Here is a 22832-nt window from a genome sequence, read left to right as displayed (position 1 = left end):
CATCCCTCCTTACAGCCAGGAGCGCTGGGCTGGGCGATCCCCGGGACGTCCGTGGGCCGGGAAGCCTGGCACTGCGGCAGATGGTTTCCCAAGTCAGCGAGCAAGCAGAGAGCATGAGCCTGCACATGGGGTGGGAAGTAGAAAAGCTCGTATCTTACCTTCCCTGCAGGCTGGTACCAGGAAAACTGTGAGAAAATGGGACCATGGGCTTTCCATCCGCCTCACACCGCCTCCGCTCTGCTTATGATTATTATTTAATGTTTCCTCCGCTGGGAGGGTTATGGTTATTTATATAATAGGCATAAAGTGAGAGTTGAGTGCTTGCTGCTCCTTGGGTCTTAAGAACGTTGCTCTGCCAAAACCTTTTTCTAGAGGAAAAATTTTGGATTTCAGAATGTCATTTTTAAGTAATTGGTTTTTGAAGTGGATGAAATAGGAGGAGTTTGAATACACAGCTGAACTACTGATGTTTGAACAACTGCTGCTGCACATCTGCAGTGCCTTCTGCTAGGTTTTTAAAAATACACACCCACATACATATATCTTCCTTTCTGTAACTAAATTAAAGTCAGCGGAGTCACACAACAGGAAAAAATTTGGCCTCTCATATTTGTTTGGACAGGAAAAATGGATTGTAAACAGATCTATAAAATTATGCAATCACTGTTTAGAGGCATCAAGAATGCAAATGTGCTGTAGAAGTACAAACTTCTGTACAGATTTAGGATGGGAGAGAAAAATGCATTAAACAATGTAGTTGGTTTATGGTACAGCTGTCAACGTAAAAAAGATTGCATAGGATTGTTCCTAGTCATTACTGCTTAGTAACTGTATACCACACATTTTTAAAGTTGTCACAAAGCAGCCTAAGGACTCAGTCCTGCAAACACTAGTAAGCAACAAGTTCATCACTCTGAGTAATTATGTGAATTTCTTATAGGAGAGTAATATCAACCCAGGCAGAAGGCAGGTACTAATCAGAGCCGTGGAAAGAGATCAGAGTGGGGACAGAGGCAGGGCTCAGGCATCTGGAGAGAAGTGCACATCACGCCGGGTTAGTAAGAGCCACAGCTGAGACGGGCAAATCGGTTGTCACTTCTTGCACGCGCTGCTAAAGAGGACCTGGATTCGGACTAGATATAAGGAAGAAATTTTTTATGATGAGGGGGGTGAGGCGTTGGCCCAGGGTGACCAGAGCAGCTGTGGCTGCCCCCTCCCTGGAAGGGTTCAAGGCCAGGTTGGACGGGGCTGGGAGCCCCCTGGGCTGGGGGAAGGGGGCCCTGCCCGGGGGAGGGGGGGTGGGACTGGATGGGCTCTAAAGTCCCCTTCCAACCCAAACTATTCTGAGATGCTATAATTCTATGACCTCCACTTTTTATTAGAGTAGTGAAAACAAAGTGGGAAAATCAACTAGCATTGCAAAGCTTTTACACATAACGTCACCAACAGAAAGACATTGGGATCCCCACACAAAGGGCCAAGAGAAGGAAACAGTCAGTGGTCTTCATGAAGTTCCCACTACAGCACTGAAGAGATGGTTCCCACCTCTCCCTCACCCACTCGTTTTCACAAGGAGTGAAGGGGGGGCTTACATTTTTTAAATACCTGAACTTAATGAACAGAAACCTAGGCCACATGGGACTAAAGTTACAAAAGACTTTTCCTTTTCATCACAGGATGGCCCTACCAAAGCTCCACTGACTGCTAGGAAGATGTGTTTCATGCCCATCATGATGACTTACGGTGCAGGGTAGCATGGGCCAGTGATTCCCTTCTTCCTTTGTTTTTCTCAGCAGGCAGCAAAGGTGGGAGGAAGGACAGAGCTTGGCTTTGACAAAGGACAGCCAAAATGCCAATTCCTCCAGCCCAGCTCATCACACCACGCTCTGCCCACAGAGGCAGCTCTGCATCCAGCCTCCCAGGGGAGATTGCCCTTGTTTTCCCTTGTGTGAACAGCAGGAGGAAAGGAAAAGACAGGGCTAGGGGAGCACGCTTAAGTAAATGTTTTCTCTTGGACTGCTGCTACATTTTGGCAGAGAATAGGAGAAAGGTCCTCATGGTGGCATCACGTAGCCCTGCCCTCTCAGGCACCCTCCCCACCTCGAGCAGCAGGTACCGACTTCCCGAGAGGTGGGGTACGGGTGTTAGGCTCAACCCTGCACCTCCCACAGGCCGACTCTGCAAGGGAAGAAAAGATAACCCGGCCTGGAGGAGAGGTTTCTGCCAACAGTTTTAAAAAACTCCCTTGTAACTTTAGCCTTAAGGCTATTACTGTTTTTAAATAAATACTTCCATCATGCCCAGTTAGGTTTTCAGGAGTTCTAAGAGTTTCATAATAAGAAAACGCAATGGGTTGAATTCAGTCTGAGCTGTCTTACCCTCTTTTCCCCTACCCAAATTTGAACATTCTCTTAATAATGTTTAATATGCTCCTTCTGAGGCAAAAATATTGTTTGGGGCATAGTTTTGTAGTTTTCCTTTTTACCCAGCACACTATATTGCTGCTTCTCTTGGGAAATTAGTGCAAGCCAGCTAAGTGTTTCGTGCAATGAGCAGATGGAAAAGGCCAAAGTAGAAATGAATCTATCATCGATATATCCATTTAATCAATGATTTATTTATTTTTAATTGATACAGCTACTGAGGCAATTTAGGAAAGAAGGGTCAGGCCTGCAATAATAGGCTGGGCAAGAAAAAAATGTGAAGAAGGTTCACCCTTCTCCAGAAATTCATTTACTTGTGTACAGCAGCAAATTGCAGGTGCACCCATGTCATATGGATAGACCCAGGGCAAAAAGGTAGTCTGTAACTAATTAACTTCGTGTTCCAGCCAATTATACTTCATCCTTTTCAAACATCTGCTGAATAGCAAAAATGCGAACCTTTTCAATGTTTTATGCATGCTGCAAGTCCCACAGCAATAAATTCAAAACTTAACACTGCGTGTTGTTCATTCCTTAGTGAGTACGTGTTTTAAAGCCTTAATCTAAAATTCCTATATCTCTGAATTTTAGACATCAAAATCAAATTGCGTATTTCAGATAAAACTGCTAAGACAGTGTTTATGCTATAATGCCATCTTTGGAATGAAAATGGTATTTAGATCTAATGATAGGGAACAACCAGCTTCTCAGGTACCGTTAAATTATCAACAGCCAATCAGCAGTTCTTTCAGTAGACCTGAACGCTGCTTATTTCACTCAAAAAGCAACATAAAACATTACAATATTATATTTCTCATCATTTGGTATTCATTCAACAATCACACACCTTGCTGTAAAAATAGACTTAGGTATTGAGCCTGTGCCTGCTGAAGTCAGCAAATAGATCCTCTTGCCCTTTTTAACCCCTCTCACCTTGACAGAGTTGACCTACCATAGCAAGAACTGGAGACCTTTCCTTGAGCACAGCTAATAACGTCCTTGAGAAACAGCGCATATAATTCCAGGAAGAGCTGATTAGTCATTTTTTCCACAAAATGGTGCTTGTTAGAGTGTCAGTTGATCAAAGCATTAGCATCCCACTGGGATACACGGAGCAGTTTGACATGAACAAAATCTCTGACCAAAACCAGACAATAAAATATGAGTCACAAACTGGAGTGGGGCCATGTAAGATCCTTGAGACTGAGGCTCAGGACCTCAACTAGCATCCTACAGGTCAGTGTTTAAAACTTGTACGGTGGACAAGTAGAATAAAACTTGGCCAGTATAGGTAAAGCACAATGTGAAAAATCTCTTGCCTTGGTCTGCTCCCAAGACAAATTTGTGGAAAAAATAAATTCCCAGAGCTTTCACAAGAGAGGAAAGCTGTTTCCCACTCTGTCCTCAGTATTTCAGTCATCTAGAGAGATGTGTGCAGCAATAATTGTTGTCTAACACTGATGTCTTAGTAGCTGGGAGATTATTCTGTAGTGAGGTCTTTCAAAAAATATAATCCTTTATAGGTTTGACCCTCTGAAAGGCTTTTGGTGCCAGTTATTGGAAGGAGGGAAAACAAAGTGCCTGGGCAAAAGCAAAGGTCGAAAATATCCACCGATGGACCAAGAGGTAAGGGCTTTCCAGAGATTTAACACTTTTTAATATTGACCCTGTGTTTGACATCTAAAGTAAACACACAGGGGGTTTTTTGGTTGTTTTTTTTTTTTTTTTTAAATTTTCGCTGGCTTGACATTTTTAAAAATCAGAAAATTTAACTGAGCTTTGAATTGGAGGAGAATTTGAGGAGTTTAATTGCCCCTTCTTAAGAGCCCCTCTCTGGGAGCAGTGCATAGCTCCTAGGCAAAGGCATCTGCCAAAATCTGCCATCAGGTGGGTTTCCTTCTTTGACTCTTATTGTGTTGTTTTTTTTCACCCTTCTCAGTCTCGAGCGTTTCTGTCAAGCTACTACAGAGACCACAACGTGGAGTTGTCCAAGCTGCTGCACAGGCTGGGGCAGCCCCTGCCCTCCTGGCTGAGACAGGAGCTGCAGAAGGTCAGGTAGCACACAAGGGCTGGGGACCCAAACAAGGACAATTCCCTTCACCGTCAAACCCCTTGCTTCTCCGATTCACTTGTGATCATCAGTAGAGGACCTCATGAATAATGCTCTTTCTATTGAAAAACAAACAAACAAAACCACAAAATAATAATTAAAAAAAAAAAAAAAAAGAAAAACGAAAAACAAAAAAACGACAAACCGACAATTGTTTATATGCACGTGCTGACAGTTATTAGCATCGACCCCTTTTGTCAGCTTCCAGGAAATAAAGCAGAGCTACATGGCATTACTCTTTATCCAGCCCAGGATTCGTGCGTAGCCTAGTTCCTCTGTTCACCAGGAAGTACCAGAAACTGTGTGTAGGACGGGTTGGTGAATTGCAGTCTGTCAGGACACGAGCAAAGGATGGGAACATCTCTCGCTGGACTGTGAGGTTGGTCATCCGCTGGGCTTCGTCCATGTTTGGTTTTGCTGGTTTTACCCTCAACCCTGCACGTTTTACTATAATTTTATAGGGGGATATTCAGCACTTTGCAGTCGGATCCCTAATGGTTAAGATACATATAGTGTAAAAGCACCATCATTCCTTTCTCCACAGAAAGAGATAGGATAAATTCTCGCCTAACCTGCTTCCCTGGGCTTCCTGCAATAACTGATGACAATCTGTGCTCCTTTTTCTGCTGGTTTGGGTTTTTTTCCCCCTTCACAACAAGACATATCCTGATATACTGGAGACATGGGGGTTGTTGGGGTACAAGGCAGCAAGGTGGCCCTCCTCCCAGATCTCAGTGAAATCCATTGCCTGTCTTTCGGACATGGCTACTTTGCCAGCCTGATAAGGTTTTTCATCGCATCTGTTGCGATGTCTCCAGAGCTGGGACAGAGCTCTGACATGTGAAATCATATCAAATATTTTGTTATTGTGCCACAGGACTCCTTAAAGCACTATCAAAACCTTTTAAAATCTAAGCAGGCCATGCAAGCAGTGTACTGACAGTAACCTAATATCAACAATTTTGTTTCTATCTGGAAAGCAATGTTTTTGCTTTGAAGCCTTCAAAGCAAGAGATTTAGTCATTTAGGGTCTCAGTCTGCAAGCTATTACAGAAAAAAAAAAAAAAACAACTTTAATAAACAAAGGTATTTGTTAAGGTTTTGAAAAAAAAAACTAGTCTGCTAAGAATAAACTCTTTCTGTAGACTTTAATGGAGCTGAACAGACAAGCATATCCACTACATATCACATATACATGTACGACACATATATTTTTGTGCCTGCATATCTCCCTACAATATATCTAGATCATACATACATTTGATTTTAAAACATCTGCTTTTTGTGCCCACATTTAAATGAAAGAGTGGATTACCAAAAATATGGTATTATGAACCGTGCCTTCTTCTCTGATCCGTGTGGGCAAGGTCGACAAGACTGGGCAGAAGCTCGCTGGGAAATTTAAGCTGAGGGAATAAATACCACTTAGGCATTTTAGCCTTGTAACACTTTTTCTCAAGAAAACGAAAGCTGGCAAAGCTTTGCTACATGTTCTTTATGCAGCACAAAAGGGAGTAGGTTTTCGTTTCCAGGCTTCCCCACCCTCGGCATAAGCCATTTCAGATGCTGCAGGGGCTTTGTGCTTTCCCCTCCCTATGGGTTTGATCCTTACCTCCCAGTGCAGGAGGCAGAGCTGGATGTTGGGGTTGCACCATGAGTTGAAACGCGTGAGAGCTAGCCTCAGGAAGCACAAAACAGTGCACATCATGGACTGTGGGATTCAAGAGCACTAGAACAAGTTAATTTAGGCCTCAAATCCGTTGACACATGTAGATATCTATCTTAGCATTTCCCAGCTCCTGAATCATGAGACTGTCCGCCAAGATCACGACACTAGCTTATTTTGGACTGACAAGTCCAGGGCTTCCCAGAGCTATCCTGGTGCCACCCATCCCGCTCCCAGCTCGGCAGCAGTGGCACTTGCTGATGAGGGTCCTCTGGCCCCAGCTGACCGCACAGTATTCCCTCTCGCCTGGCCTCCATCCCTTTCCCCCACCACCGCCCAGCTGAACGTGCCTGGCTGCTTCCTCCCTCCGCAGGGTTCCAGCCCTCCCCTCGGTCCCAGCGGTGCCCTGGCGCAGGTCCCTCAGCCCCGCGAGGAGCTGGCGCTCCCCTCCCTGGCCCCGTGGGGTTGCACAGAGGAGAGGCCAAGGGTGCCACCGGCACCGAGTCCCTGCACGGCCTCCTGTGGTCCTGCTCTCCACTTCAGCCCTCGCTCCTTCTGCGGGAAGACCCACAGCAGGGGTGAGGAGAGGAAAAAGATGGGGGCCCCCCGCCCAGCCACCGCAGGAGCACGACATGCCCGGCCCCACCAGTGCTGCACCGGCCTACCCACTCAGAGACGTACACGAACACACGGGAAAGCCCGAAAGACAAGCATTGCCCCGTCTCCTCTTTGCTTTTAAATATTGAAATGAGATTCATCTCCCATAAGTGAGACATCTACTTTATTTTATAGGTGATGAAGGGAAATAGTGCTTCTAGGACACCATTCATCTCATCACAAAGCAGACTTCTTAAATGAGTGAGATTAATCTTGCCTCTTCCTCTCTATTGATTGTAAAAGGACAATAGACAACTCGTTCAGAGGGAGAGCTCAGCTGTATAGATCTAAAATTAGGTGAGCTGAAAAGGAGATGGTATTTCATTTCTCAGCTATAGTTGTTGAAGATGAGAGGGGCTGAGGGAAGGTTTTAATTTTGTTTTGTTTTCCTAAAGTAATTTTTCTAGTTCTTATGTTTAGACCAGGAGGACTCTTCAAAATGAGCTAGGGCAAACTCAATTCCAAATAAAAGGAACCTTACATGTGGGTTTTTGGTCTTTTTTTGGGGGGGAGCAGGGGGGGAGGAAGTGGGATGGGAAGTCAATTATGTACTTTGTTGCAAATTCGCACTCTTTTAACTTTTTAGCAGTGATAATGCTAAAGATTAGTCTGAAAAGAGTTTTGGATAAGTAAGGCTCGGTCAGAGAAGAATATCTAAATCAAATATCTGATGAAATTTTAGCTGTTAAAATGCACTAGAACTGACTCATCATTAATTAAAAGATGACTTCATAACTTCTTGATTAAAAGCTAAATAATCACAATATTGGTCTCTGGAGTTTTTCAATGAAATGAGACAAATACCATAAAATCTGGGAAATTATTTCTTGTTCTTAGCTTTTCATTTAGGAAAAAAAGAAATAATTAATCTTTCAAACTCTCAGCTCTGTAATAGCATCATGTCCTTAAAACACACCGAATATTTTTATACCTTCTTGTTATTTTTTAAGTTTGAATGGGCATCACATTTCCGAGAGATCTCGTGTTCCATTGAAAACTGACATTTGAATTGACTTCATTATGTGTCATATAAAGATGAAATAACAGTATTTCAAAGTTTCATTCCTTCCACTTGTAATAGGACCTATCAACACAGAATTTCTCTGGACCACCGTATTATAGAGGAGCCTTTGTGAGCTAGCTGTAAATGTTCTCGATTTCCTTTATGCCTTTCATATCACTGATCACATAATTGTTGGGATTCTTGAAGACCGGCAAAACAAATGCCATAAAAATGAAACATTTATTCATGGCAAGGGGTCTGTAGCTGGGAAAAAAATAATGCTGGCCCTTCTTTGCTATTCATAGACTACAGGATTCATCTCCACAATACCTCCATGTGGTGCAGGCTGTAAATCAATAGGAGTTTTACATACTGGAGGGCTGCAGCTGCAGTTTGCTCCCATTCCCTGGAAATACGGATTCCTGCAGAGGTCTGAAGGAGCCTTGCCGCACCGAGGACCTGACCCACTGACCATGGAGACCCGTGGGGGTCTTCCTATTAATTCCAGAAGACCCGGTTGGCCCCCAAGAGCTGGTTTCATAAGGCATAATCTGTGAGGTTCAAGGACCGTGTAGCCCCAGCACTGCTGGAAATCCATCACTAGTTTGGTTACTATTACCGAGCGGTGATTTCTGCCCCCCATCTCTCCTGGTCAGTGCTCTGCCATGGCTGGAGCTGCCGGCCATCCCCCACCTCCAGCATCCCGCAGACCCGCACCATTTCTGGTCTCGGCTCCATCCTCCCGCCTTGCTGGCTACAAGAAATAGAAAACCCTACAGGCCAGACACGGGCGTCAGGGCCAATGGCAGCATATTTGATGATTAAGGCAGGGCTTCAGCCCTCAGAAAACCAAGCCTGTATAATTGAGGTTGTCTTTGAGCGAGAAGCAATCAGAACGGAATCTAAAACCTTCTAAATTATGCATTGACGTCTCAAGGTCTAAAATAAAGTTGCCAGATTAACTTCTCATATATGTTTTCTAATAGAACAAATTTTCTCTCTGATAGGGAATCAGACTGCCAAGTGTCCCCAAAACAAATTAAGATGGCGGAATTATAAATTCTTGGGGGACGAAAATGTTGCATAATGAAAGTGCTCATGGGTCCAGACTCTCTGATGTGATAATAAGGCAGTGGGGGACATGCCCTGAATACAAAAGCAGAAGCTGAATATTTTCTCCTCTTCCTTCCCTCTCCTCCTTTTCCTTCCCATTCATGTTAAATTTTGAGCCAGCGTAGTGCATCTGAGAAGCACGCAACGGGCAGAGCCCGTGAGACGGGGGAACATTACTCACCTCCAGAACGATCAGCCGAGAATAAATTCGGTGCAGGGTGCTCATTTCCACTAAGCTGGGCCACCTTAAAGTTAGACATCAAGTCCAAACTAGTCATTTAGTTTCCATCAGTAGCAAATTATGCTTATAATGGGTTTAAAATTGATGTTTGTAATAGCTGTGTGAGTGTGTGACAGCTGTGTAAAACAGGTACAACATAGGTACATAAATCAGTAGAGACTAAGTGTCTAATTTTATTGTAGTTAAGTAAGATTAAGTTCGCCTCTGGTGTCAGGAGAAGTTCTCTTTGCACACGCAATTGAGCTTTGCCATTTTAGTTCTCAGACTGCAGTGCCATCTCTCTCTTACCAGTGGATGCTCTCTTTCCCAAAGAGCTGAAATCTCATACGATCACCTCACTGTATCCTCATCCATATCAGACCATGAAACTTAGCTTTAACAGTTAGTCTGTCCATCATTATATTAGCTCAAACACCTCTACATAAATCTGCCAGGAATTGTCACTTCAGAGACTTTTTTTTTTGTTGTTTAAGTGTATATTCTTGGGTTAGGAATTTCCCTGTCAGACAACATTTCTTACATTGTCTTTTTTTTCTCTTTTTCCTTCCAGTTCATCCTTTTAGTGTGTCTGCAAAGGTGTGGACCTGTCTATGGACTCGATTCCTCCATCACTATCCTATCTAGAAAAACTGCCAAAAATAAATAAGGATTTGCAAGTGACACAGATTCTGAAGTGTTCAGTGATCCAGTGACTGGATAACTTTTATAAGACTTATTATCATTTCTGTAGTATTTCAAAACAAAAGGCGTCCTCTTTGTCGAGCTGAGGAAAAACTTCATTGTCTTGCCCAAGGTTTTTTTTTTTTTTCTTTCTCTTTCCCCTCCTACATGTTAATGACAAATCCACTTGAACAAAAACTTGGTGTTGAAGAAAAAGGAATCAAAATTAATTTTGATTACACGAGGTATTTTTGTTGGGGGGGGGGGGGGTGGGGGGTGGTGAGGCAGGTCAAAGTCTGTATTTGTTGGAATTGTTTTTAAAAAATTGATGTGCACACACCTTATTATAGGTTCTTCTCACTGCGCAGAATAAACACTTCTGATGGTGTATGACAGAGCGCGCTTTTCTTCTTTCCTTAAATCCTCTTTCCCACTTTCTGAGCCAAAAACCTGCCCTTCGACAACCTCTGCCATGTATTTCAAGTCGTGCACTGACTCGGCTTCTCCTGCCTCAGCAACTCCTCGAGGCTTTCCCCCGTCCTTGACACAGCGGACCCGGCGCCGTGGGATTTACAGCGCCGGCTGCACCAGCGCTGGGAGTGCCACCACCCTCATCCTCTGCTTCCCTCCCACCCACCTCCCGGGCAGGCAACGTTAATTCAGGCAAGTCTGACACTTATGTCTTTGTTACGTTGCATAATGCACATTTATGGGCCCGCCTTTCCAATGTATTACCCGCCTGCACTCAAGGAGAGGTGTGAATATTTGGACAGCCCTATGTAAGCTCTTTCTCTAATTATCACACAAGGTTTTTTCTCTGCTCTCTTTGAGGAATCTTAAAAGGACCTGATTTCAGTTCATGTAAATTGCCTTGAAGGTGGCTTAAACTGTGCACTTAGAATTATGAGCTACTGATTTTTTTTTTCCCCCTAAAATATCATGATGCTTCTACTTTTTATTATAAAATATTCATTTGTTTTACAGATACGTGTCAGAATAAGGTTAAATCATATCAAAGTCAAGGATTCTTAGTACAAGCCTTACAGAATAGGAAATTACACCTCACTAGAACTTTATCTTTAAGCAATTTAGAGATGACATTACAGACATCTTAATATCAGTTTTGGCTTCTTTCCAGATCTGCTCAATGCTTTCAGACAAGGGAGACATAGTAGGTAAAATTTTCAAAATATTTTACTACCTTAAGTCTGTTTTCTAAAACAAAAATTACTTGCAGGCCCTTAGAAACTAAAAAGCAATCGGTTTTCTATCATAATTATTTGTTATCAATTGAGACAGTTAGGCACTTTAAAAAGCCCTCATAGACATTTGCCTGTCTGCTGCTTTGGATTCCAAATGCCTTTATACATTTAAATGAAGAAATTACTAAAAGAAATAAAGTAAAAAAAAAAAAAAAATATATATATATATATGTTTATACATTTACATACATTTATATATAGATATACATAAAACACCAGATTTTTCCTGTCACTCACAGATCCCTGTCCTTTCTTGACCACCTCTTGTATTTCCTTTGTATTCCCTGGGTGGGAAAGGAAGCCATGTGGAAACCACGGCTGAAACCCACCAATAAAACTGAATGCTTTTTGCCTAAAACAGAAATCTTTCCAGGCTCAGTCGGATTTCCTGCCTGAGCCTTGTTTAGTTAAACGATAGCAGAGTTCTTCCAAAAAAAATTACCACTTCTATTTAATTTATTAAGGTTTGACTTTTCCCTTCCAGTTTCTGGAATCAGACTATTCCCTCCCAGACTGCTAGGAACCTGAAAGCACTAAATAGACTTCTTTTTGTGAAAAAGGCTTTTTCTATGTGCAGTTTATGAGAGGAGAGGAAGGCCACTTTTTCATGCATGTAAATATCCAAACTCCAGGTAGATTTATAGAATTACAGAAATAAATTCTACATGTAACTTATAAGTTCCATTCATGAAAAACTAAAGACATCCTAGGGAAACCAGATTGATATTTGCATTTCAGTTAGCTGCAGCTGTTGAGTGGGGAGAAAAACATTTAAAATATCTAAATAAACCCGTATCTGCCACTTTGGGTTTACAAAGCCGTTTGTCCCGATACAGCTAATTCTAAACAAACACGGGCTAGTTTTATAGTACTCCTATTTCTTTCGGAATAGGAATGTGACATGTTAATACACAAATCTGTTTTCTCCACAGAAGGTCAACTATCTTTATGAGCTGGTAGTTAGAATCATCCTGTTTTTTTCAGAGGTTATTTTTAGCCAGAGGAAGGTCAGTAGTAGGTGGAGTGGGATTCCTTAATATAACTCGCAATTCCATAAAATGCTATGGGGGTTGAAAAATACGCTTTATAAATTGGGAGATAATTGCATGCCATTCAATTGACTTTGTACTTGCTACTTTTGTAACTCTGGTGTATGCTCTGCTGTCTTGCAAGAACTTATCTGTAGGACACATTCCCTGTTCGATAATTTAACTTCCCTTCATAGTATGATCTGAACTACAAGAAAGAGCTGGATATATGAGGGAACGAGTTTTTATAGGACTTACTGTGAAGCAGATATTTATTTACAGAATTTTTACTGTTTTTTTGTTTCACTGTGTTTGCCTTGGCCAGGGAATCATCTCAGTATTAATCTGCATGCCCTCCAAAGACACACAGTCCCCATTAGCATCAATGACAATTAAATAGTCTTATGACAGAGAAAATAAATCCACCAACAGAAAATGTTATTTAATGACATTGTAGTTACAGCACATCTTCCTGCAGAGCTTTGTGTAATCACACCAAGTAAGCAAAGAAAAACTGTTCTGCAACGTGAAGCATTTAAAATTTCATAAGCAATCTGGGTTTAAAAAAAAAAAAAAAAAAGGCAAAAATCACCTTTTGGGTACCCCATCATGACTAGGGAATGAAGTAACGCAGTGATTTTACTGATATTAAATTCCCCATTCACTATGTAGCTGGAGAGATGTTCAAATCGAGATCCAAAGCCAAACTTGCTATTGCTCGGGTTCATTGCTAGGCAGGGAACCTGTGCCTTCCAGCAGCCCGAGGCACATCTAAAACAGGGCACCCCAAACTCATGGTTTAAGAAGTCCCACATTTAACACCCCGGCTATTTCGTGCAGTCTGTGTCTGTTATCGAGTGATTACCCCCCATACAGTATCCAGATGTAAAAGTCACCGGAGCAGTTGCTCAATACTCACGTCTAAATCCATGGACTGAAGGTGGATCTCCTTCTGTGAGGGGCCCTCTGACCTGCTCCACAGGGTTGGGCAGGAGATTAAAAGCCTACCAAGTCTCTGAGAGCACTGCACCCAGCGATAAAAAACAGTACGACCTGAAGCAAGGGCATTTTATACGAGAAAATAAAAATATGCGCTGCAACAGTCTTCACTTATATTTGTTTATTATACAGAAATACAGGGCTCATGATTTTATTTTATTTAAGGAGAAAGGTTTCTGTCTTAGATATTTGTTGTTTTCTCTCCTCCTAAAAGGCCTTCTTCCTTGCTATACTGTAGCCTATTTCCCCTCTAATTCTTCCTACCAACCCACCCTCCTTGGCGCAGCTTCTCACCATCAAGACCTGTTATTTTACCTGTAAATTTTGATGCTAACTGAATTTCTTTCTGCACTAATTTCTTCTGCTCCTAGCTTTCACAGAGGGAAAAAACGCAAATCTCCCAAGCAAGCATCATCTTTCATTTCCTAAACCATACTTGCTTTAATTACTTTTAAATATCCTAGTTAATTAAGACAACGTGTACTAGGAGCATGCTGAGGTTTTCTTTGATGTTGCTTGTTTTCTTTCATTATTTTCACACTTTTCCCATTGTTTAGGTGCCCAGTACCAATTCAGGGTAGCTACTCTGTTACAAGGCAAGGCAGAGTTGGATGACGCCATGTGTAAATCTGCCATCATTAATTTGGGAGCTGCCGCTAAATTATAAATTGTCATCTTAAGTAGGAAGGACATTTTTATGGATCCCTGTTCATCCTCTGCAGACTTCAGCTATTTCCAGTAACTGCCACACAGAACATACTAAAATTTGTCAGCTGCTTGGAAGAGAAGAGTTGAGCCTGGAGACTTAATTCCCTTCAATCTTCTTAAAAGATATGATCCAATACCTCAAGATAAAAACTTTGCCAGCTTAGGAAGATACAGGGAGGCAATCCAAAGCAGCCAGGACAATCAGAATGGACAAGCATCTTAGCACAACACTAAAACTCATTTTTCCAGAGGTCAGAAGCCAGGAAGCCACCTCTTTTCTTTCCCTCCGTGTCAAAAAGATCTGGCTGAAGAAGAAATATTTCAAGGCTTGCCTGGATCACTGTAGGAAGCTATAGTGTAAGTGCTATAACACAGCTCATGTTGTCATGGTCTTTCTAAAGCCCATTTCACAAGAAGCAAATTTTTTTTTTCCCCCACGTGGGACAAGCCGAGATACAAAATTTTGACAAACGTGTTTTATATTGGTGACATCTTGCAACAGTGTTTTTGCTCTGGTGTGGGAAACATCTGTATAATGGAGAATTTTTACGACCGCAGGAGTCTGCTCGGCAGCTGAAGGTTTTAGTGCAGATCCTAAATCACTGGTTCTGTAGTGCTGCAGATTTTTTTTCAGAATAGCTCTATATTTTCATAAACCCCAAGTACTTCTGCTTAAGTCTTAGCACGTTCACGTAACGGAGCCGATCACTAATCAGACAACGAGTTGATTTGTGCAATGAGAGAACCTGTCCAAAATCACAGCAGCGTACATGAATAACCACATGCTAATGACACACGAGTAACCACATCCACTCTGGCCCCACAGGAGAGGGGTGTGTGGCAGCCAAGCAGTGATCCCACAGGGAAAAGAGGAGCGGGGCTGAACCCACCCTCCCGTCGCAACCGGTGGGAGAAAGCTACTCACATTCTTTGAACCCCAAAATGAATGTGCTCATGCCCCAGGCTGGCACAGAGGAACCGCCAAGCCCAGAGATGCTGTAGCTGGTCCCCTGCTCCAGCATCCCTGGTGATTTTTGCAGGTTGAGTGCTTAGAACAGAAGCAGAAATTTAAAAAATGTTCTGAAGGTTATTTTGTAAATCAGAGGAAAAAAAAAAAATGCTTCTTTTAAGGAGAAATCCTTAAGGAAGATAATTGTGTGTCCTCTTTGAAATTTAATCTGTGTTTATAAAATTCACTCAAAGACCTCACTGGTTTTGTTGCTCTGACTTGTCTGAAAACAAGAGCTATTAGAAACCATCAGAAAACTACATGCTGTGAAATTTATCACCCTTCTTTCTACAGTCAATTGCTGATACACCTGTACATGGACATGTCCATGCTGTTTTCATGACAGTCATTACGCCGTTCCTTTCTAAATGAGAAATTAACTTTTGTCCTCCTTCAGAAAGACCACCCCAGAGAATTAACAACCTCCAGAGACACGCGGGAGGGCAGGGATGGCACCCGGAGGGACCTGGACAGGCTGGAGAGGGGGCCCGGGCAAACCTCATGGAGTTCAACAAGGCCAAGGGCAAGGTCCTGCCCGTGGGTCGGGGCAATCCCCAGCACAAACCCAGGCTGGGCCCTCGAGGAGCGGCTGGAGAGCAGCCCCGAGGAGAGGGACTGGGGGGGTTGGTGGGGGGAAAACTGCCCGTGAGGCAGCCCCGTGTGCTCGCAGCCCAGAACCCACCCGTGCCCTGGGTGCAGCCAGAGCAGGGGGGGCAGCAGGGCCAGGGAGGGGATTCTCCCCCTCTGCTCCGCTCTGGGGAGACCCCCCTGCAGTGCTGGGGCCAGCTCGGGGGCCCCCAACATCAGAAGGACACGGAGCTGCTCGAGCGGGGCCAGAGGAGGCCACGGAGATGCTGGGGGGGCTGGAGCAGCTCCCCTGGGGGGCCGGGCTGAGAGAGTTGGGGGGGTTCAGCCTGGAGAAGAGAAGGCTCCGGGGAGCCCTTCGAGCGGCCTCCCAGGGCTTAAAGGGGGGGCAGGGAAGGGGGGGGGGACTCTGGATCAGGGGGTGGGGGGTAGGACGAGGGGTGATGGGTTTAAACTGTCAGAGGGCAGATTTAGGTGAGCTCTAAGGCAGAAATCCTTCCCTGTGCGGGGGGTGAGGCGCTGGCCCAGGGTGCCCAGAGCAGCTGTGGCTGCCCCCTCCCTGGAAGGGTTCCAGGCCAGGTTGGACGGGGCTGGGAGCCCCCTGGGCTGGGGGAAGGGGGCCCTGCCCGGGGTGGGACTGGGGGGGCTTTACGGTCCCTTCCAACCCAAACCATCATGTGATTCTGTGAATTAATCTCTGAGAAGAATGAAGTGTTTACCAACATCCCACTATGCTCTTTATTTCCAGGTCTTCCATAAGACATCATTTGACAAAATACTGAGTACTGAAGTAGAAATATCCTTTGCAGACTTGTCTTTCCCATGGACCTATTTAATACTGGCACATTAAACACATTTTTATTTTACTTATTAAATAAGAGGAATTCTGGACACTTACCAGTGACACAATGAAGACACTATAAAATTCGGTAATGTGCAATAAAACTGCTTTCATAAATGCCCAATCTTAAGTACATCCATTTTCCGGTTTTCTTCCAGTCATAAGTTTTGCACTCTTGCACCTTCAATTACAAAGCTTAGAGCCAATTTAAAATGACTCGTTTGTCCACAGATAATTCCATTTCATTTTGGCTGCCTTTTTCATTTGCCACCTGTTGATTAATTATACTAGTAACATATTCCTTCCTAACCTTGTTGTTTTTCCAATAAAAGACAAGTTGTATTCTGGGGCAGATACCCATCCTTCTTCTGTGTAATAAGAGGGCAAAGGAAAACGCTGCAGTTTTGTGTGTCTTTGTTACAGAAGTTTTTCCCATGACTTTCAGAGGCTGAGCACTGCAGGAGAATATCTTCTCACACCTGAGTAGGAAAGCTAGGAGATGTAGTTTGGACTAGTCACTTCCTTTGCTGCACTGCTATTAATCATCGCCATAGTTAGAGATGTGTTAATGAAGAGGAGACCATAATGCCAGCAAGAAGGTTTTGAAATCCATAATGAATAGGAAATGACTAACACATCCTGAAACAGAAAGCACTTCTTGGAGAGAGGATTTTGTCTACAGGAAATAAAAAGTCTTGATTCCTAGCAAATCATCTCAGGAAAACCAAGCCCCACAATTGCCATGTTAAAGCCAGCTGACTGACCTGATAGGTGCGCCACTTCCCAAATGAAAAAGCATATTTGAATCTATCCTCACAGCAAACAGGCTTCGTGAACTTTGTTAGAGGGTTAAGCTAGTGTCTAATTTAAGAGGCTAGTGCAATGTATTCTTTTAGCAAGTGAGGGTAGGAGAAAATTGGTGGCAGCATGAAGTACGAGTCCTCAACAAAGGGAATGTAGTGGCAGACAAATTAGATGTCCTACCTTAAGAGGCACTTTTACGGAGACTACATCAGAGGAGCAACTGGCATGTTTTAATACTCCGTATTACTAAATGCTTTAGCAGTGTTGGAGTGGGGAGCTGGTTTCAGATGTGAGACAGCCTGCTGGAAGCAAAACCAGCTGGGCAGAGTTTCACTGGGGATTTCCATTGCTGTGGGAGCTCCTGGGGTCCACCGCGTGCATCACCCACGGAGCCGTGGGCAAGGGACAACCCTGGAGCTCCTGACCGATGCATCTGACAGCTTGCAGGAGGGGTTTTTTGGCTGTAGACTTCCCGGGAAAGCCAAAGCTGGTTTTGGCCAGCAAGTTCTACCCCTTCCAGCGGGAAACCTACGCTATGTATGCCTCGCTGTAATTAGCTCGATGAATCGCACCATCACTCAGCCAGCTTCCCAAAATAATCAAAATCCGTGGGAATCCAAATCTGATTTCAAAAATGCTTCTCTGAAGCTGGAATCGTTCAGCATATAGAAGCGTAATCCTATTACAGTGGCAGAGTTTAAACACTTTCCCTTAGCCAACAGAGCAGTGGTCAGATCCCGGCAGCACAGCAGTCTGACCGGGCTGGAAATGCTTTGGAGGAGCCTCCTGAAAACCTGGAGGAGCCTCCTGAAAACCCAGCTGTGCTGGCTGTGGGTGTAGCTGGGGCAGAGAAGAGCCACGTCCAGATCTGCACTTCTAGCACCCAGGCAAGAAGAAAATAGACATCAAAGGAAAAAAAAGCCACATTATAATCTCAAAAATCCCAAATCACCACTTCAGGAATAAGAAGTACAGCACCCTAAAATACTTTGACTGATCCCAAGAAGCCAGGGTGACTCAAAGGTCTTGAGTCATAGATCATGTAGAAAAATCCACTCTGCTGAATAGAATAAAACTGAAATAAGATTATTAGAACTGAAAATAACTGCATGTACTTGGAAAATTTTAAGGAGTTTTCTCAACTGCCTCAGCTGAAAGTTACCAGTTAAGTTAGATACAAGTAACACAAACCTCCAAGTCAGATATTGTGCCTCAAAGCAGCTGCCAACTCAAAATGTGATGATATATATAATGCCAAAGCTACATTTTCTTTGCTTTGTCTCCTTGCAGCATTTCATGTTGGTGGGTAATGCAAGAACCGCATTTTATTAATAGAATTAACTTAATGTACCAGAACACTATCGAGCATATAACTGACAAAAATTGTTTGCAAGTACTTGACCTGAACTACTTATTACGCTGCATTACCTATTATTTTTCTGAAGACAGCATTCTAAACATTTTAGTAGGAGCCTGTGAAAGAACTAAATGAAATGTCTCTCTTAAATCTGTGGGCTCTTTTCCATGCATTCATGTACATCAAATATCGGCTGGACACAACCACTGTAAATGGTGCATTTACGAGACACACAAATTAGGTAACTTTACCAACTTTGTCTGCATTTGATGCTATAAATATCGTAGCATCGTGCAGGCATTATGTAGCATGGGTCATAATCAATATTTTCCATAAAGCACTGAATTTAGACACAAGGGAAAGATTTTCCTTGCTGTAACTCTATTTGACTGTAACAGATCTGCACAATACATGGATTTGGCCCAGTGTTTCCAAAATTGTGATTTTCTTGTCCACCGAGGCATCCTGCATTCAGCAGAAACACCAGACACTTTCTGCTTCTCCCACCCCAGCACAGATAACAGAGACCTCTCCATAATAAAACGCTGGTTTGGACACAGCAGTTCTTTCACTTGTCCAAAGATTTATTTTCTTATCCCCATGCCAATTTTTATGCTTTATGCAAAGTCCAGCAGATCTGCCCTCCTCTCCCAGGCACCTGGCTCTCAGAAAAGGATCAAATGGGGCTGCTGCTTCCATCTCTGCTAACAAAGCTGCTTTCAAAGTGAAAAAAAAAAAAAAAAAAAAAAAAAAAAAGGTCAAAACCAAACTCATCACTAATCATAAAATGCTACTATTAAAAGAAAAAGGGGAGGTGGGGAAAGCTTTGCCAAGACTTTAGCTAGAATTTAGCCAAATTTAGATAGAAATTAACATGGTATTCAACTTTTTCTTTCTTTACACCTCTAAATATCTTGCAAATGTTTAACAGCAGATTTCCAGAATAACCTTTCACTTTTTTAAAACTTGTGAAGAGTATTTCTTTATGCAAGAGAAGAATGGAAACTGGGATCAATATATATATATATTTGCTCCCAGAAAACAAAAACACGGAGCCAAGGCCAAAAATGGCCCTTTTTTGTGTGTGTGTGAGCAGCTGCTGGCATGCCAAACTTTTGTAAAGCTGGTTTCCCTTGAGGTACCCAAACGCTTACTAATCAATTCTGAGAATTTCAACCGTTGTCATTTGAGAGAGGCATGTCTGAAGCAGACCAAGGACTGGGGGGGAAAAAAAAAAAAAAAAAAAAGTAACAACAAAAGCAAAAAAAAAACCCCACACACACATGAAAAAACCCAACTGAATATCTTCTGTGCTTCACGATATGCGTCGTGAGTTGATAACTTCCAAGATGTTTTGACTGCATCCATGTTATCAGATACCATTACTGGCTGACACCATTATACTAAGCAGAAAGAAATAGTTGGGATTTACATTTACGGAAAGAAAACACGGAAACAAGAGTTGATTAGGATCAGTAGAATGGCAGCATGCTATACGTTAAAAGGTTCTGCCAGGTCCTTTTGAGTCCTCAGCCGGCGCAGCGCCCTGCGGGGGTGGCTGTGGTCCCACGGCCTGGCCAGGGGTCAGCCACCCACCCCCAAAGGGGACCGTGACCGGTGAAGACCACCAGATGACCACCAGCTTCCCCAGCACGGGCAACCAGGTGGCCCACACTGCTGCCCCAGCACTCTACCAGCCTCCAGGTCTCACCGGTCGGTGTCAACTCCCCTTTATTTTCTGAGCCCTGGGGCCCACCTGCAATTACAAGTCTAAAGAGCAAAACCCAGTCGAATGATGTACAGCACTGTGGATTTTGAATCACTTTGAAAGGTGGGCACCATCTGGGACAGGTCTCTGGGGAACCTTATCCAACCTTTCAGCGATGCAGATGGGGCTGTTTTCTTGACAGATTTTACAATATTAAAATAAAAGTTCACCCACTAGGAGCCCTGTAGGTGCTGAGTTTTAGAGGTTAAAAATAAGATTCCTCCAGATGCAAAGTTCCCCTGTGTGTCAGCCTCAATTTCACTACTAGCCTAGCAGTGAAGGAGGCACTTTTAATTATGTGCCAGACAAGTATGGAAAACTGAGTTTGAGAAACAAGGAGGAATAGGATTATTATAATCCAATGAGACATAATTAAATGCAGGAATCAAAGGCTCTTAGTGGCACAGAACTTGTTAGAGCCTTGAAGTGGGTATTTGCACTTTAATCTGACATGCTGCTGCTTCTTCAAAAAAACAAAGCTTTTTCAGAAGGAATGAACCGATGACATAGATGTTCATAAATCATTTAGAAAAAAAGAAGGAAAAACGAGAGGGGAAAAAGAATCCATCAAACAACATTACAGCAAAAGTGTGTTCCTCAAAAAAAAAACCAAAAAAAAACCAAAAAGAAACAAAAAACCCCAACCCACGCTGTCAGCACTGATAATGACATAATTTTGAAATCTGCATTCCTAATTGTGTCTTAATAATAATCTCAATGTATCAGTATTCGATACCAGAAGGAAAGTAGCATAACTTTGCCTAAATGCATCCATCTCTAGTAACCAGTCACCCTGAGCAGCTAGCCTGGTGGACTCAGTGAAATACAGGCTCCCAAACCTCATCCAAAGTTTGCTTCGAATCGGAAGGATCTCTTACTGAGACAGGATCAGACCCAGATCAGACCCACCCCGACACCTCTTGGAGACCTCCTCTACCCTCTTGGACCCACGGTTGGGCGTCCCCATGAAAACAGTTACAGCCCCGCAGCCCACCCTGCCTTCATCTCCTACACGTGCTTCTAGGATTTGCAGTTAGTGTTGAAATTAATGAATACACGGTCCAAAATGGATCGTAACAAAGATACAAATGTCTTGAAAAAGGTAGTTTCTAACTTTATGCTTTTCTCAATAGAAACAGCTCCTAGGATACTTCAGCTATTTTTATTCCCTAATAACACTGCCTATTTGTTTTTAGGAGCTGAAGTGGTCAACTGGGGAATACAAAGGGGCTGTGAAAGAGCAACACTTCACCCTGGGAACGGTGATGAAAAAGTTTCAAGGGAACTCCAGGAGAGGAGATGGTGCAATTTCAAGTGCGCTGCTCTGTAGACCAGAGTCCTGTTGGGATCAAACCATCTTAATGAAGTTATATAGGTTTCTTATCCTTTTTCTGGAAGGGAGTAGAGAAGGTTAAGGCTTAAGCTGGATTGCTGTTCACATCCCACCACAAGCTGTCCCTCATGCAGACTGCAAAGCAAACGAGTTATTTTGTTCAGATGTGTGAGGAGGATTCTCCCATGAGGGAAAAAATGTCGATCTACAGGATTAAACAAAGCTTTAATTTTTAATAGCCCTGTTGTCACTTAAAATGCAATGCCTCAAATTCCCCTTTCTGTCATGGACATTATTATCATATGGACATTCTCCTACTATGGACATTATTATCACATACAGGTGTGTATATGTGTTTTCCATTATGCATTTCCAAAATGGCATGAAGTGCCCCAGAGTTCCCTGAGCCAGCGATCTCACCCTCCTTTTCCCCCTCCTTGACTGAAGTCCTAGGCAGGAATGATGCAACCAAGAGTTTTGTTTCTGCAAAGATGATTCAAGGAACTGTCTGGGAAGCAGAGAATTTGGGATGTAGAGTAATAGGAAACTCTACACTCATGGATTTGCAGATACAATTTGTGCCCAAGCTCCAACTTCTGCTGGTTTCCTGCTTGGTTGGGTTGGGTTTTTTTTGTTTTGGTGGGGTTTTTTTTTTGGCATAATGGTCTTAAATCACTTATTGGGCTCCTTCGTGATGCCTCTCTCCACAATGAGGCTGCCCCTAGGCAGAGCAGGCAGGGGCACAGCACCAGCTCTCCTTCCCCCCTGACCCCAAAGGGATGCTTGCCTCTGCATCTGTCGGGCATCCTTAGCTCCTTCTAACTCCCCACATGCATTTCCTTCTGCTGAGAGGCAATCTAGCTCTTTAATATGCATTTTTTTTTTCTCTTTTTTCTTTTTTTCCTTTAAAGCCACACCTATTTCCAGCTGGCTCTGAGTTGTTTCATACAGGGCTGGAGGGTGATTTAAAACAGGATTGCTGCGTGCCCGTCTGTGTCCGCAGGGAGAAAGGTTGAAACAAATATGAGAAGAGTAATCAACAGTAATTCTTCAGGAGTCTATCATTAAATTTGTCATTAAACAGAGTCTGCAGCTACCTGCCTGCCTGGCCACCAGCAGCAGCAAGCTGTGCACGCCGTGTAATGGCATTTTGATAGACTGTCTTTCCTGCAGCCTGCCTGAGATTGGACTGCATAATTTACACCACCAGCACAGCATTGCCTCACTGTTATTTGAGCAGTGAGACCCTTGTCCTGGTGTGATTA

At 43.3% G+C, this 22832-nt stretch overlaps 1 protein-coding gene across 4 annotated transcripts in view; it reads left to right on the top strand.

Moving 5' to 3' along the window:
• Nucleotides 1–10114, top strand: part of NDST4 (N-deacetylase and N-sulfotransferase 4) — a 107787-nt gene extending 97673 nt beyond the window's left edge. For 2 of the 4 annotated variants that reach the window (XM_033007708.2, XM_033007697.2), the window contains exons 13-15: nt 3947–4049; nt 4363–4473; nt 9764–10114. In XM_033007708.2, the coding sequence (XP_032863599.1) occupies nt 3947–4049; nt 4363–4473; nt 9764–9859 (310 nt within the window). In that variant the 3' untranslated portion in view covers nt 9860–10114. Of the gene's footprint in view, nt 1–3946; nt 4050–4362; nt 7339–9763 lie in introns of those variants that run through there. The other 2 variants (XR_006165691.1, XM_033007715.2) reach the window with 2 other exon arrangements.
• Nucleotides 10115–22832: the final 12718 nt, after the last annotated feature.

This window comes from Tyto alba, unplaced genomic scaffold (assembly GCF_018691265.1).
Source record: "Tyto alba isolate M040663 unplaced genomic scaffold, T.alba_DEE_v4.0 Super-Scaffold_23, whole genome shotgun sequence".
Classification (NCBI taxonomy): Eukaryota; Metazoa; Chordata; class Aves; order Strigiformes; family Tytonidae; genus Tyto; species Tyto alba.
This window is presented reverse-complemented; position numbering and strand designations above follow the sequence as displayed.